This window comes from Thalia democratica, chromosome 9, assembly GCF_965202585.1.
Source record: "Thalia democratica chromosome 9, ktThaDemo2.hap1.1, whole genome shotgun sequence".
NCBI classification, from domain to species: Eukaryota; Metazoa; Chordata; class Thaliacea; order Salpida; family Salpidae; genus Thalia; species Thalia democratica.
The window spans coordinates 35062068-35079446 of record NC_139173.1 but is presented as its reverse complement, the minus strand read 5'-3'; the positions used below and the strand labels follow the sequence as shown (position 1 = coordinate 35079446).

General features: G+C 28.3%; 1 protein-coding gene across 2 annotated transcripts in view; it reads left to right on the top strand.

Annotated features, from left to right (window-relative positions):
* The window catches only part of LOC145843992 (uncharacterized), a 41407-nt gene that overhangs the window by 19307 nt on the left and 4721 nt on the right, over positions 1-17379 (top strand). The window contains exons 15-19 of one of the 2 annotated variants that reach the window (XM_082951296.1): positions 12747-12891; positions 13115-13180; positions 13244-13332; positions 16452-16590; positions 17009-17347. In XM_082951296.1, coding sequence (XP_082807422.1) covers positions 12747-12891; positions 13115-13180; positions 13244-13332; positions 16452-16590; positions 17009-17347 — 778 coding nt within the window. Of the gene's footprint in view, positions 1-12746; positions 12892-13114; positions 13181-13243; positions 13345-16451; positions 16591-17008; positions 17348-17379 lie in introns of both variants that reach the window. The other variant, XM_082951295.1, reaches the window with a different exon arrangement.

The following is a 17379-nucleotide window of genomic DNA, read 5'->3' as shown; positions in this document are numbered from 1 at the left end:
TCTAAGAATGGTTATAAATAAGTTTTCAGAGCTAAAACAGTTATTTATAAAATAAAGTTGTACTATTTTAACCATGTTGAACACAAACCATTTATAGTTTAAACTGGTTTTTTTTTATGGCATTTAATAAATATACCTGTTTTGCTCTATTCAAAGGTGTCTCTGATAGTTGTATTTGATATGTATTTTTACAATTAAAGATATTTTTACCCAAATACTTATTAAAAGTACCGCATCTGAACCGTTTATTTTGCAAATCATTATAAAACCACAAGTTACAATTGAAATATCGAACTAACTGAAATCATTAGTTGCAGTTTTTTCACACAAGTATTCAGTTTGAATTCACTCTGAAAATCATATATCTCAAACCAATTAAGTATTCATTTATAAATCAAGTTGTTTGTTGTGACATTTAGTGACGGCATGGTAGATTAATGTTTTACAAATTTAGCAAATTTTTGATTTTACTTGTACTGTTACTATTAGACGCATGCATTCGACGTATTCGTTAAATAAAATGTCCTAGATTTTTTATTTTTCCGAATTGCTTCAATCCCACTCAAGATTAAAACTCGTACCTCTTGAAAAAGCGTGCCGATCTCCACTGTACTTTAATTCTAAAACAATTTTTCTTACACTTTTCGAAGAATAAAAAAATCACAAACGTTGTCTTACAATTGAAAGTTCAAAATTTTGGTTGCTAATTGCTGAAGTATATAGTTTCAAAAACTTTTAAATTTCAAACCACCTTTCAGAGTGGTGATAAATCGGTTTAAACGAATTATTTGTGAACAATCTGTATAGATAAAATCAGTTTTTAATTGTTTATAATTCCTCAGATAAGTCAAACATAGTTTCACCGTTATTCTTTCTTGTTATTTATAGTATTATTTGGCTCAACAACGTTTAATCTTTCTTGATCCAATGCTTCTAGAACTTTTTTCATGAATAGACATGAAATTAAGACTTATTTTAATGAAATGTTTACAAAAGTTAGATTTACTGAAGCTCTATTTACAGCAACTATTCTCGCAGGATGTGGTGAACTTTCTCGCTTCAAAAATTGACTTTTTTGTCTTTTCACTCCTTAGGTTATTTTCTGTAAACTTTTCTCGTTTTCCTATGCTCGCATAATTTACTCGATTCAAATGCTCACAAAACTTTGCATCTGAAGTAAACATTTAAAAAACCACAAATGATGTGTTACAACTAAAAGTACAAATTTTAGTAGGAATCTGAATCAAGCGTCAGTAAAGTTATGTGTTTAATTGTTGTATGTATAATAGTTTTTGTAACCACTCAATGAGTGGTGAGTCTTTATTAATTTCATTGATCATGTTGCGGCTAAATGATTGATTATGTTAATGAATATTTTGTTAATCAATTAATTCTTTTTATTGACTTAAGTTTTTTAACTGGTTAAATTTTAACAGTTCAAAGATCTACTGCTTGTTTTTTTGTGCTTACTTATATAAACAATTTTAATTTATGTAGCAATGACTATTTATTCAAGTTATAGTAAAAAATATTAAACATTTAGTTTTTCCTTTTGTTTGTACACGTTAGGTTTTGAAAACTGGATTTTTTAAATAAAATACTTTAAAACTAATTACTTAAGTTTGTATACTTTTCAACAAAAACAAATTGACACTTATTTTCCAATCAATTACAGTAGAGACATCGATAAGGTACGCACTTTGAACACAGGCAAAAGTGCGTACCTTACAGTTTTGAATGAAATTTAAAGTATTTTAAAATTGTTCCCTTCAGATAAAATCTGAAATACACTTACTTTTAATAAAAAAGAAACTTTTAGACTATCATTTTTTAAAACTATTTGTGTTTTATTTACGTTTATCATGTTAAAATCATGTTTTAGTTCATTTACTTTATTTGTTAACAAGATATCCTTAGATATTTTACTGTTTTCAAAACGTTTTAATCTAACCGTTTTCAAGCTTTATTAAAGTCTTTACTGTGCTTTAACTTATGCATATATATGAAGCAAATGCATATGAAGCAATTACTTTACGTTTTTGGTTGTTATTATTTTGGTTGTTAAGATTTTATTTTTATAAATCTAGCAGTTAAAAATACCTTATTTGAATAAAAGTCATTTGCAAAGGCTCCTAAAAGCTCGGATTTCCAAAATTAAATATTTGGGTAGCTGTCTAAATTCCACGAGCGTAAAAAATTGCACGAGTGCACAAAACTGCACGAAGATACTTTTGCACGGGTTAAACTTTTGATTTTTATTCTTTTTAGTAAATTTTTTTTTTACTATCACTGTTACCCCTTACCCTCGGTCAGTAATTTTTTTCTTTTTTATTTTGTTGATTTATGTTTTTCAATTGTTTTGTTTATTTTTGATTTTATTTTTTTTACTATCTTTTTTTATCTCGTAAAAAAATGTAACTCGTGCAAAATAGACCCTGGTACAAAATCATCTTAGTGCAATTTTGTTCCCTCGTGCAATTTTTATGACCTCGAGCAATTTTGTCTTCGTGCAATTTAGACCCGTTTCTTAAATATTTAGGTATGCAAATTATTTCTACCTTATAAAATGTTGCATATGAAGCGATTGCTTTGCGAACAACTAAAAACCCACAAATGCTGTTTTTTCGGATGTATATAAAAGTACATCACAACGTATAAAACACAAAACTAAACATCTAATTAAAGTATTTATTCAGCTGCTTTGCAAGTGGTTAATTTATCTTAGTAAAACAAATTATACTGCTAGTTATTGTATACTCTTAGTTACTGTGTATAATTTTAATATATTAAAACAAGACAACGTATTAAAACTTTCGTGAAGATTGTGACTACTTTTATTTGTTAGTTACTATTTAGTTATTTATTTGTTTTTAAATAATAGCAGTAGTAAATGTCTATTAAATAGCTATGTAATTACACTAATCTAAATATCCATCGAAACTTCCATTAAAATAAATTAGTGTTAGGTTAGAAAAATATACTATTTTAATTTTGATTATTTTAGTATAGATAATTATGTTGTTTAGTATAGTTATAAACTGTCAAGTTATATTTCAACTAGCTTGTTTTAAAATTTATTGTAAAGTTTTCCATCTAAAACATTTTTGTAATAGCAATTTTATGCATTAAGCAAATTTATAGTAATATATTTTATTTAACTATGCTTCTGTTTAGACCTTCTTTTTTAACAACTTGTTTCACAACTTAGAATTTTCAGGTTTAAAAATTGTTTCAACTAGCTTGTTTTAACTGTTCGTAAATTATTGCATTCGAATCATTTAGTTTGCAAATAATTAAAAACCCACAAATATCGTGTTCCAATATAAAGTACAAATTTTGAGTAAGCTTGAGAAAGTTGACACCTTAATTAATGGGATTTAATCTTAAACATCTAAGGATTAATTAATCGAAGGATTAATAAAAGTAGTCACAATCTTCACGAAAGTTTTAATACGTTGTCTTGTTTTAATATATTAAAATTATACATAGTAACTAAGAGTATACAATAACTAGCAGTATAATTTGTTTTAATTATATAGTTTCATCACTTGCAAAGCAGCTGGAAAAATATTTTAATAAGATGTTTAGTTTTGTGTACAATACATTGTGATGTACTTTTATATACATTCGAATGAAAAATAGCATTTGTGGGTTTTTAGTTGTTCGCAAAGTAATCGCTTCATATGCAACATTTTATAAGGTATAATTAATTATTATTGCATCTGAAGCAATTAGTTTGCAACTATTTAACGAACCACAAGTGTTGTATTACAGTATAAAGTTTAATTTTAGAGTAAGTTTAAAATATTTACAGATAGAGTTAGAGATTTAATTTTAAACCACTAAAAGAGTGGTATACTGTTACAATAAAAGATTTAAAACTACATAATGAAACATTTTTTATATATTGATACTTAGATCAAGTATAAGACAATATGCTAATAAAAATTATGTCTATTTTATTTTTTATATTATCAGCATTTATAAGGTTTTATTACTTAGCTATGTTATTATACTCATTACTATGTTTGTCGTTACTTTATATCAAAATATCAGATTCTTTTCAAATCAGTTGTTTAAAATCTTAAAACTAATTTCGAAACGTTTTCAAGTAATGTTTCAATTAATTTGTAAACTTTTTTAAACACAAGCGTTTGAACGAAAATTTCTAGTTTGTAAAAGCATTACATCTGAATCATATACTTTGCAAATAATAACCACAAATGTTGTGTCACAATATAAAGTATATTAATAGAGCAGGTTTTCAACCACATTGTTTCTGGCTTTTAAAACTTCCTGAATTTAAAACCACTCTTTGGGTGGTCACATGGCATCTTCAAAATCAACTTGAAAATACAAATCTGAAGTTTTTCTATTCATATAGTGAGTTGTCTAACACGCTATTGTTGTTTATTCAAATCTTCAAGTATACGAAAAAGTATAAGGTTCAGAACCGATGAGTTTAAGAAACCTTTATTTGTAATGACTCTGATGTTATTTAAAGTGTGCAGTTGACAACTAATTTTCACCCAAACAACGGTTACGCTTCTTGATTTTAACACCATTTGTAGCTTGAAGTTTGCTCTTAATATTATTTATTGGTAAATTTATGGCATCTGAAGGTGTTAGTTTGCAAACAAAGGAAAAATCACAAACGTTGTGTTACAATTGAATGTACAAATTTTCATAAAGCTTCATTGAATCAGGCATTCTTAAGTAGGGTAGCACATTATTTTTTGTAGCCATACTTACATGGTAAGAATCTATTTGAACAAGAAAATCATTAAGCACACACAAACTCGTAGTGTTTATAAAACCATCTGTTTTAAATACTTTTGTTTCTGCAGTTAGACTTCATCCTGTATGTTTAACCAATTAAGCTCTAAAAAGTATAAGGTTTTTAGAACCACTAAACCTAAGAAAGCTTTATCTGAAACATTTTTGTTTTACAATTAATCACTAACTTCTACTCAAGCAATGTAATCACTGCATTTAATACAAACTCTAGTAGAAATGAGTTCTGTTACATTTCTTTGTGAAATTATTATATCTAACGTATTAAGTTAACAAACGATTGAAAAATACAAGTTTTGTGTTACAGTATTGAGTATATTGTTCGATTAAACTATTGTCTTAAGTTATTTGAAGATCGAATTTGAAATCACTGTATAGAGTGGCTATAGTGCTTAAGATAAAATAACTGATAGAGTTACTCTTTAAGATGATTGCCATAAATTGAGTTTGTGTGATTTTCTATTTTGCATTGCTTTTATTTTTGTTTATACTTTTATTTGTTTTTAGGTTTCATCACTGTGTTCGTTTGTTATTATTGTAGTGTTTTATATTCATGATTTTTTCTTTTATCATATAACACCTTGCCGATTTATACCCTCAAGTACTATGAATTTTTCGACTTGTGATTAAATCAAGTATTTTATTGAAATCTTGTGTTGCAGTTTAAGATGTAAATTTTGAACAAATTTGTAAAAAAATTGCCCTTAAATTGTACGGTATGTAACAATACCAATTTAAAACTGTTTGAAATTGGTAAATATTAAACTGTAACGGTTAACAAACTCTTATAATAAATTAGTTTAATTAAAATTAATCTTTTCAAAACATTACATCTAAAGCATTTAGTTGCCCACAAATGTTGTGTTTTATTTGAAAGAATATAAATTGATTGGTAAATGAAAATTTGTTCTTCATGATATTGTTGTAGGTTAAATTTGAAACCATCTCTAAGAATGGTAATAAATAAGTTTTCAGAGCTAAAACAGCTATTTATAAACTAAAGTTGTACTATTTTAACCATGTTGAACACAAACCATTTATAGTTTAAACTGTTTTTTTTTTTATGGCATAAAATAAATATACCGGTTTTTGCTTTATTTCACAGGTGTCTAATAGTTGTAATTGATGTGTTTTTTTACAACTAAAGATATTTTTACCCAAATACTTATTAAAAGTATCGCATCTGAACCGTTTATTTTGCAAATCATTATAAAACCACAAGTTACAATTGAAATATCGAACTAACTGAAATCATTAGTTGCAGTTTTTTCACACAAGTATTCAGTTTGAATTCACTCTGCAAATCATATATCTCAAACAAATTAAGTATTCATTTATAAATCAAGTTGTTTATTGTGACATTTAGTGACTCAGGCATGGTAGATTAATGCTTTACAAATTTAGCAAATTTTTGTTTTTACTTGTACTGTTACTATTAGACGCATGCATTCGACGTATTCGTTAAATAAAATGTCCTAGATTTTTATTTTTCCGAAATGCGTCAATCCCACTCAAAATAAAAACGCGAATCTCTTGAAAAAGCGTGCCGATCTCCACTGTACTTTAATTCTAAAACAATTGTTTTTACTTTTTCAAAGAATAAATAAACCACAAACGTTGTCTTACAATTGAAAGTTCAAAATTTTGGTTGCTAATTGCTGAAGTATATAGTTTCAAAAACTTTTAAATTTCAAACCACCTTTCAGAGTGGTGATAAATCGGTTTAAACGAATTATTTGTGAACAATCTGTATAGATAAAATCAGTTTTTAATTGTTTATAATTCCTCAGATAAGTCAAACATAGTTTCACCGTTATTCTTTCTTGTTATTTATAGTATTATTTGGCTCAACAACGTTTAATCTTTCTTGATCCAATGCTTCTAGAACTTTTTTCATGAATAGACATGAACTTAAGACTTAGTTGTAATGAAATGTTTACAAAAGTTAGATCTACTGAAGCTCTATTCACAGCAACTATTCTCGCAGGATGTGATAAACTTTCTCGCTTCAAAAATTGCTTTTTTGTCTTTTCACTCTTTGGGTTATTTTCTGTAAACTTTTCTCGTTTTCCTATGCTCGCATAATTTACTCGAATCAAATGCTCACAAAACTTTGCATCTGAAGTAAACATTTAAAAAACCACAAATGATGTGTTACAACTAAAAGTATAAATTTTAGTAGGAATCTGAAACAAGCGTTAGTAAAGTTATGTGTTTAATTGTTGTATATATATGATAGTTTTTGTAACCACTCAATGATAGATAAATCTTTAGTATTATCTTTTAAAATAAAATTTTTATAAATAATTTTCACTGATTATGTTGTGCCTTAATGATTGGTTATGTTAATAAATATATTGTTAATCAATTGACTTACGTTTTTTAACAGGTTTATTTTAGCAGTTCAAAGATCTACTGCTTGTTTATTTTTTGTGTTTGCTTTATATAAACAATTTTAACTCAATGTAGCAATAACTATTTATTTAAGTTTTAATAAGAAAATATTAAACATTTAGTTTCTCCTTTTATTCGTACACGTTAGGTTTTGAAAACTGGATTTAAAAAAAAAAAAACTTTAAAACTAATTACTTAAGTTTGTATACTTTTCAACAAAAACAAACTGACACTTATTTTCCAATCAATTACAGTAGAGACATCGATAAGGTACGCACTTTGAACACAGGCAAAAGTGCGTACCTTACAGTTTTGAATGAAATTTAAAGTATTTTAAAATTGTTCCCTTCAGATAAAATCTGAAATACACTTACTTTTAATAAAAAAGAAACTTTTAGACTATCATTTTTTAAAACTATTTGTGTTTTATTTACGTTTATCATGTTAAAATCATGTTTTAGTTCATTTACTTTATTTGTTAACAAGATATCCTTAGATATTTTACTGTTTTCAAAACGTTTTAATCTAACCGTTTTCAAGCTTTATTGAAGTCTTTACTGTGCTTTAACTTATGCATATATATGAAGCAAATGCATATGAAGCAATTACTTTACGTTTTTGGTTGTTATTATTTTGGTTGTTAAGATTTTATTTTTATAAATCTAGCAGTTAAAAATACCTTATTTCAATAAAAGTCATTTGCAAAGGCTCCTAAAAGCTCGGATTTCCAAAATTAAATATTTGGGTAGCTGTCTAAATTCCACGAGCGTAAAAAATTGCACGAGTGCACAAAACTGCACGAAGATACTTTTGCACGGGTTAAACTTTTGATTTTTATTCTTTTTAGTAAATTTTTTTTTTACTATCACTGTTACCCCTTACCCTCGGTCAGTAATTTTTTTCTTTTTTATTTTGTTGATTTATGTTTTTCAATTGTTTTGTTTATTTTTGATTTTAATTTTTTTACTATTTTTTTTTATCTCGTGAAAAAATGTAACTCGTGCAAAATAGACCCTGGTACAAAATCATCTTAGTGCAATTTTGTTCCCTCGTGCAATTTTTATGACCTCGAGCAATTTTGTCTTTGTGCAATTTAGACCCGTTTCTTAAATATTTAGGTATGCAAATTATTTCTACCTTATAAAATGTTGCATATGAAGCGATTGCTTTGCGAACAACTAAAAACCCACAAATGCTGTTTTTTCGAATGTATATAAAAGTACATCACAATGTATTATACACAAAACTAAGCATCTAATTAAAATATTTTTCCAGCTGCTTTGCAAGTGGTTAATTTATCTTAGTAAAACAAATTATACTGCTAGTTATTGTATACTCTTAGTTACGATGTATAATTTTAATATATTAAAACAAGACAACGTATTAAAACTTTCGTGAAGATTGTGACTACTTTTATTTGTTAGTTACTATTTAGTTATTTATTTGTTTTTAAATAATAGTAGTAGTAAATGTCTGTTAAATAGCTATGTAATTACACTAATCTAAATATCCATCGAAACTTCCATTAAAATGATTTAGTGTTAGGTTAGAAAAATATACTATTTTTATTATTTTAGTATTGATAATTATGTTATTTAGTATAGTTTTGAAAAATGTTCAAGTTATATTTCAACTTGTTTTTAAAATTTATTGTAAAGTTTTGCATGTGAATCATTTTCATGATAGCAATTTTATGCATTAAGCAAATTTATAGTAATATATTTTATTTAACTATGCTTCTGTTTAGACCTTCTTTTTGAACAACTTGTTTCACAACTTAGAATTTTCAGGTTTAAAAATTGTTTCAACTAGCTTGTTTTAACTGTTCGTAAATTATTGCATTCGAATCATTTAGTTTGCAAATAATTAAAAACCCACAAATATCGTGTTCCAATATAAAGTACAAATTTTGAGTAAGCTTGAGAAAGTTGACACCTTTATTAAGGGAATTTAATCTTAAACATCTAAGGATTAATTAATCTAAGGATTAATAAAAGTAGTCACAATCTTCACGAAAGTTTTAATACGTTGTCTTGTTTTAATATATTAAAATTATACATAGTAACTAAGAGTATACAATAACTAGCAGTATAATTTGTTTTAATTATATAGTTTCATCACTTGCAAAGCAGCGGGAAAAATATTTTAATAAGATGTTTAGTTTTGTGTATAATACATTGTGATGTACTTTTATATACATTCAAACGAAAAACAGCATTTGTGGGTTTTTAGTTGTTCGCAAAGTAATCGCTTCATATGCAACATTTTATAAGGTACAATTAATTGTTATTGCATCTGAAGCAATTAGTTTGCAACTATTTAACGAACCACAAGTGTTGTATTACAGTATAAAGTTTAATTTTTGAGTAATTTAAAATATTTACAGATAGAGTTAGAGATTTAATTTTTAACCACTAAAAGAGTGGTATACTGTTACAATAAAAGATTTAAAACTACATAATGAAACATTTTTTATATATTGATACTTAGATCAAGTATAAGACAATGTACTAATATGCTAATGAAAATTATGTCTATTTTGTTTTTTATATTATCAGCATTTATAATGTTTTATTAATTAGCTATGTAATTATACTCATTACTATGTTTGTCGTTACTTTGTTTCAAAATATCAGATTCTTTTCAAATCAGTTGTTTAAAAATTTAAAACTAATTTCGAAACGTTTTAAAGTAATGTTTCGATTAATTTGTAAACTTTTTTAAACACAAGCGTTTGAGCTAAAATTTCTAGTTTGTAAAAGCATTACATCTGAATCATATACTTTGCAAATAATAACCACAAATGTTGTGTCACAATATAAAGTATATTAATAGAGCAGGTTTTCAACCACATTGTTTCTGGTTTTTAAAACCTTCTCAATTTAAAACCACTCCTTTGTGGTCACATGACATCTTCAAAATCAACTTGAAAATACAAATCTGAAGTTTTTCTATTCATATAGTGAGTTGTCTAACACGCTATTGTTGTTTATTCAAATCTTCAAGTGTACGAAAAAGTATAAGGTTCAGAACCGATGAGTTTAAGAAACCTTTATTTGTAATGACTCTGATGTTATTTAAAGTGTGCAGTTGACAACTAATTTTCACCCAAATAACGGTTACGCTTCTTGATTTTAACACCATTTGTAGCTTGAAGTTTGCTCTTAATATTATTTATTAGTAAATTTATGGCATCTGAAGGTGTTAGTTTGCAAACAAAGGAAAAATCACAAACGTTGTGTTACAATTGAATGTACAAATTTTCATAAAGTTTCATCTAATCAGGCATTTTTAAGTAGGGTAGCACATTATTATTTGTAGCCATACTAACATGGTAAAATTAATCTGGATAAATCATTCTTAGAATATAAAAATTCATAGTATGAGTATAACTATTTGTTCTTAACACTCTTGTTTCCGCACTTCATGACTACGTTTTTAACGAATTTAGCTCAAAAAAGTAATTAACAATATTATAATATTAAAAATTCTTTAATGATCCTATTGTATTGAGTGGTAGCAATAGATCAGTTAAAATATCTAATAGAAGTACTGTAAAATTATCGTGCCATACCTTGAGTATTTGTAATTTTATTTTGCATTACTTTTATTTTTTTATAGTTTTATTTATCTTTAAGTTTCATCACTGTGTTTGTTTTTATTGTAGTGTTTTCTCTTCATAATTATTTATTTTAGCACATCACGCATAGCCGATTTTGACCCGAAAACTTAATATTATTATCATTTGTAAGTACCTTAAAAAATTTTTTTGACTTATAATTAAATCAAGTATTCAATAAAACCCTGTGTTTGTTTTTTATTATTGTTGTGTTTTCTATTCATAATTATTTCATTTATCATATCACACCTAGCCGATTCCGACCCTAAAATCAATTATTACTATCATTTGTAAGTACTATAAGTTTTTTGACTTATGATAATTTCAAGTATTTCAATAAAACCTTGTGTTGCAGTTTAAGATGTAAATTTTGAATAAATTTGTAAAAGAATTGAACCTAATTTGAATTGTATGTAACAATACTAGTTTGAAACTGTTTAAAATTGGTGAATATTAAACTGTAACAGTTAACAAACTCTTATAGTTAAAAAGGTTTAATTAAAATTAATCTTTTCAAAACATTACATCTAAAGCATTTAGTTACCCACAAATGTTGTGTATCATTTGAAAGTATATAAATTGATTTATATTTGAAAGTTTGTTCATCATTACATTATTGTAGAAAGGGTTTAATTTGTAACCATCTCTAGGAATGGTTATAAAAAAGCTTCAAGAGCTAAAACAACTATTTAAAAACAAAAGTTGTACGATTTTAGCCATGCGAAACAATTAAACAAACCATTTATACTGGTTTAAACTGGTTTTTTTATGGCATTTAATAAATATTGTTTTGTTTTATTCAAAGGTGTCCTAATAGTTGTAATTGATGTGATTTTTACAATTAAAGATATTTTTAATCAAAAATTTGTTATTAAAATTTTGCATATGAAGCGTTCAATTTGCAAATCAAAATATAAAACCACAAGTAACAGTTAAAATATACAAATAAGTTGAAATCATTATTAATTGCAGTTTTTTCATACAAATATTCAGTTTGAATTCACTCTACAAATCATATTTCTCAAACCAATTAAGCACCATTTGTAACTCAAGTTGTTTATTGTGACATTTAGTAACTCAGGCATGGTATCTTACTGAATTATTCTGAATTGAAGTAGAAGTATACTGTAGTTTAAAGTTTTAAAATATAGAATTACATAATAATCAAGTGTAAAAAATAACTAAATGCTTATACTAAAAAGCTTTTCTGTACCAATAAAACTTGTTAGATCTAAGTCAAACTAAAATAAACCAGCGATAAAAATGAAAATAAAATTAAACAAAAAAAATTACTGGAAACTAATTACTTTAAAATTACTAAATATAAGGATTTAAAAAGACTTTTCAGTCTTAGTGAGAGCGGAGAACTCTTTTCAGCCACATATTCTAGAAACCTTATGCATTCAATCTTTAAAGCCCAGTTTATGTAAGCAAAAAAAGTTCGTATACCAAACTAGACTCTTTATATCCTTATATAAAGTAATTTCAAAGTAATTAGTTTCTCGTAATTTTTTTTTAAGCTTAGTTTTATATCATTTTTATCGCTGGTTTATTTCAGTTTGATTTTAATCTAAGAGTAACAAGTTTTATTAGTAGACCAAACTCTTTAGTATAAGATAAGCATTTAGTTAATTTTTACATTTGATTATTACGTCATTTTATATTTCAAACTACACTATACTTTTGTTTCTATTTGAATTCAGAATAATTTAGTAAGATACAGTTTTTGACAAGACTTACTTAGAAAGAAAAAATAAAGTGTTTTTTTTTATATTTTAAAAAAGTTTATATTTAAGCACTGGAAAAAATTTGTTCAAAAATTAAATACAAAAACACAGTTTTTCGTTAATAAACATGCTTTGAGTAAATAATTGCTTCAAACTTTGAAAATGCCAAGCATGTTTTACAATTTTGTTTGTGAGTTCATTTATTTTCTCAGGCTCAACAACGGTTACCCCATCAACAAAATCCCCTTCAAACTCAGCAGCGCCCCTTAGCGACGAACCCGCAAAGCGCTCAGCAGCCCCAACTAGCGGCTGGTGTTCAAAACAAAACTCACCGCAGAGCAAGGAGCGATGTCACATGTTAGAATTTTTTAATTAAAAAATAATAATAACTGATTTTAATTTCAAAAAAACTTGAACTGATTAGCTACTCTTCGATCGTTAAATCATAAGCTCTTCAGCCTTATGTAGAAATGAAATATTTGTTAAAACTTGATGCTTTTTAGTTGTTTAAGGTTGGAAATATAACAATTTTAGTTTCAAATATTGTTTGGTTAATATTTTTATCAAAGCAAATACGCAGGTAAAGTGACTCAGCCGATTCAAGTCAAGGAGTTCAAAAACGATTTTGAAAACCCTCTTCAAAAAAGTTGGTTGTTTTCACAAATATTCAATCATGATTTTATTGTTTAAATATTAACTTTCTCCCAAGGTTCGAGCCTGACCCCGCAGGTCGCCAAGTGGAATCCGTTTCAGGGAAACCCCCAAAATAATCCCCAACAACAAGAAACCCAAAATCAGGTACTAAATCAGGTATCTAAAGTTTAAACAGAATAAAACTTAAAAATTAGTGCAATGTTAACAAATAAAAATAAATTTTTATTCAATTTCTTTACCATTTTATTATACTTGAAAAGGTCGTAGTTTTTTTTTTCCACCGAAATCTGGTAGTTTTTAAAATATTTAATTTTCACATTATTATTTAATGATTATATTTGAACAATTTTATTCCATTTAGTAAATTATTATCTTAAGTGTTTGATTTTACTCCATTATCAACATGGGAGCGGGTCAGAATGACACAGCGACAAAATGACACGGTCGTCAAATAGACACGGTGCGTCACTTTGGCACAGCGACAAAATGACACGGTGCGTCACCTTGGCACAGTTCGTCAGTTTGGCACGGAGGGTCACTTTGGCACGGCGACAAAATGACACGGTGCGTCATTTTGGCATGGAGGGTCACTTTGGCACGGCGACAAGATGACACGGTGCGTCACTTTGGCACGGCGACAAGATGACACGGTGCGTCACTTTGGCACGGCGACAAAATGACACGGTGCGTCACTTTGGCACGGCGACAAAATGACACGGTGCGTCACTTTGGCACAGAGGGTCACTTTGGCACGGCGAAAAAACGACACGGTGCGTCACTTTGGCACGGAGGTTCACTTTGGTACAGCGACAAAATGACATGGTGCGTCACTTTGGCACAGAGGGTCACTTTGGCACAGCGACAAAATGACACGGTGCGTCACTTTGGCGCAGCGACAAAATGACACGGAGGGTCACTTTAGCACAGCGACAAAATGACACGGTGGTTAATAAGGGAGGGAACGATTTGTTGTGAAACTTCAATCTTTATTGGTATGGACAACGATCTTATTTTTCTAGTGTTTCCTGTCTTCTAACCGGTTTTGTAGAATCAGCAACAATCACATTGATTAACTTTAAAAACAAAGACCGCAGGAATTTTTGATCGTGACGTCATAAAATAAAGTGAAACACGTAATGTTTATACCTTCTATTCTCATCGTCGTACTTATAAAAAACATGCTCGTTTTTAAGCAATAGCAAGGTGTTAGGTAAGCTTAAAAGCTGTGCTTAATAAACAACAACTAGTTGTTTATACCAAACAACGTTCACAAAGATGCAAAAGCAGCAATTTTTTTAACAAAATACGTTTGCCAAAATTAACGAAAATTTATTTTTGATTACTTTCGAATGGAAAATCTTAAACACAGTTTAGTACTAGAGCTTGAAACGAGTAATAAAAATTAGAAAATAACTTGCCATTTTACGACTAAAAAGATAAAAACCCATATAAACATATTTTTTAAACTTCAGCAACATTCTGATTTAAAAAATACAATCTTCATTTTAGATCAATCATTCAGTACATCAAAACAATAAACTAGTAAATGTAAATACAGAGGAAAATTTGTTTTATAAACTAAAACTCAGACATCATCGAAAGCAACTTTTCTGCTGTTGTAATTCTAAATTCTAATGCGGTTCTTATTTTACGTTTTTATGCTTAAAAAAATTAATACTTGCGCTATTTTGGCGACTTAATAGGTTGCAAAATTAAAAATAGAAAATTAAATATTATTTTCATAACAGAGTTAAGACAAAACCGAGTTTTTTAAAACTTTGTAATAAAACTCAAGAATATAAAGTAGAAGAAATGTTTTATACGCAAATTAAAATCTGCTTTTACTGTATTATTATGAAATTTATTTACTGATTTTGTATTAAATATAAATGCAATTAAATCCTTATATGCAATAAAATACTATAATATCTGTCATACTCTAAGTTTAGTTTTTTATATTTTAGACTAAAAAGTTTTGTAAAAATAAAAAAGACTTAAAGTATTAACTTTAATAGAATGGCTGCAGCTTTAATTAGAAGGCTGCAGCAGCAATGTTGTATGTATAACCTCTTCTAGTGATTTTTTTTTTAAGTGATAAATATATAAATGCGCATCAATGGTTGCATCAGACTCTTAATTTTCTCTCAACTGTTCATAATACTATTTTTAACTTTTTCATAAATTTAGGCTCCAGGTCCGTTTATTTTAGTTATTTGCTTTCAGACAAGTTTATTATATATTTTCAATACAGAGTTTTAAGTAAACATCCTAACTTATTAACTTTTGTTAAATATAAATATATATACATATTCAATATAAATGGCTAGTTACTACAAAAGCAGCTTAACTCTGTATTTTTAAAAACTACAGTTAAAACACGCATGACTTATTCTTACTACGAAATAACTCTGTATTAATTTAAATCTTAGTTATTTTTTTAACAATTCCTGATAATAATTAATTAAACTTAACAACAAAAAATAATAAATTTTATTCATTACATAAATATGAAAAGTCGTGAAACGTAAAAAACAAACTTAGGAAATTTATGTTTTTATACTATGACTTAAATTTTAAAGTAATGTAACATATATAGTTTCAAATGTATCAAGCTACTATAGTTTGGAAAAAGTATAATAAATCTTTTGTTTAACTAATTACTATCAAAGTTTTACAATTGAAAGTTATATTACTGAAGAAGTTTAGTTTTGCATAAAAATTTGTTAATCCATGCTATCGTGACGCACCGTGTTATTTAGTCGCTGTGTCAAAGTGACGTATCGTGTCATTTTGACGCTGTGCCAAAGTGACCCTCTGTGCCAAAGAGACGCACCGTGTCATTTAGTCGCTGTGTCAAAGTGACGTATCGTGTCATTTTGACGCTGTGCCAAAGTGACCCTCTGTGCCAAAGAGACGCACCGTGTCATTTTGACGCTGTGCCAAAGTGACCCTCCGTGCCAAAGTGACGCACCGTGTCGCTTTGTCGCTGTGCCAAAGTGACGCACCATGTCATTTAGTCGCCGTGCCAAAGTGACCCTCCGTGCCAAGGTGACGCACCGTGTCATTTTGTCGCTGTACCAAAATGACGCACCGTGTCATTTTGTCGCCGTGCTAAAGTGACCCTCCGTGTCGAAGTGACGCACCGTGTCATTTTGTCGCTGTGTCATTCTGACACCCACCCCATTTGTTTTTACTCACAATTGTATAATGAAGTACTTCAGTAACCCACGAACAAACATTAAAATAATAATGAGTAAAATCAGGTGGATTCCAGGTTTCAGGATTCCACTAAGCGTCAGGAATCGTCAGACCAGGAATTCGACGAGTTCCTGACGATGAGGGCACCCGCGGAAGACCTGGTTGCCAAGCAACACCATGGTAACCAGCACCCCAGTGAGCAGGGTTGGTGTTAATTATGTGTTGATTAAATTTTGATTTTGTAGTTTACTATAAACTTCATTGAAACCTAAGTATGTTGATCTTTAGTTAAAATTCACCAGTACACTAAGTGGACTAAATTCTATTCGAATAAGCCGTTTTTCACTTTACAATGTTTCAAATAAAACGAAAGCAGTTGTGAAACGAAAAGCGTTGTTCATTTTTCAAAGATGGTACAAAAAATATTGCATTTTAATACAATGTTTTTGTTCTTACTAGTATAACCCAGTGTTAAATTAACTTTTTCAACTCTAATTAATTTATCAAACACTGTTTAAAAATATTAAAAATTAGAAATTAATTTAAACTCTTACTAAAAACTTCAATATTAAACCTTAAAACACGTTCATCTTAAAAACCTGTAAAGTTTTCATATTTTCAGGAAACGTCGTGAAGTCTCAAGTTGGTCCGAGCGGCAGGACATTCCGGGTGGTGACTCAGCCACTAGGTGGCAGTGTTGTGACCCAGAAACCACAACAAGTAGTTACCAAGCAACAAGTAGTTGCCAAGCAACTGATGCAAGGATACTCGCAGCTCGACGCGCAAGATTCTGTTGTGACGTCACAAAACGTAATTACGTCATCAACATCGTCGCAATCGTCGGTGGAGAGTTCAAACGATGACGTCACGATGGAGGAAAAACTCATTGACGATTGTGACGTCATAATCGAAGGCGAGGACGTTTTCACGAACGCCCCATTCACACCCGGTGCTGCTAAAAGTTAATGTTTGATTATTTTATTTTTAATGTAA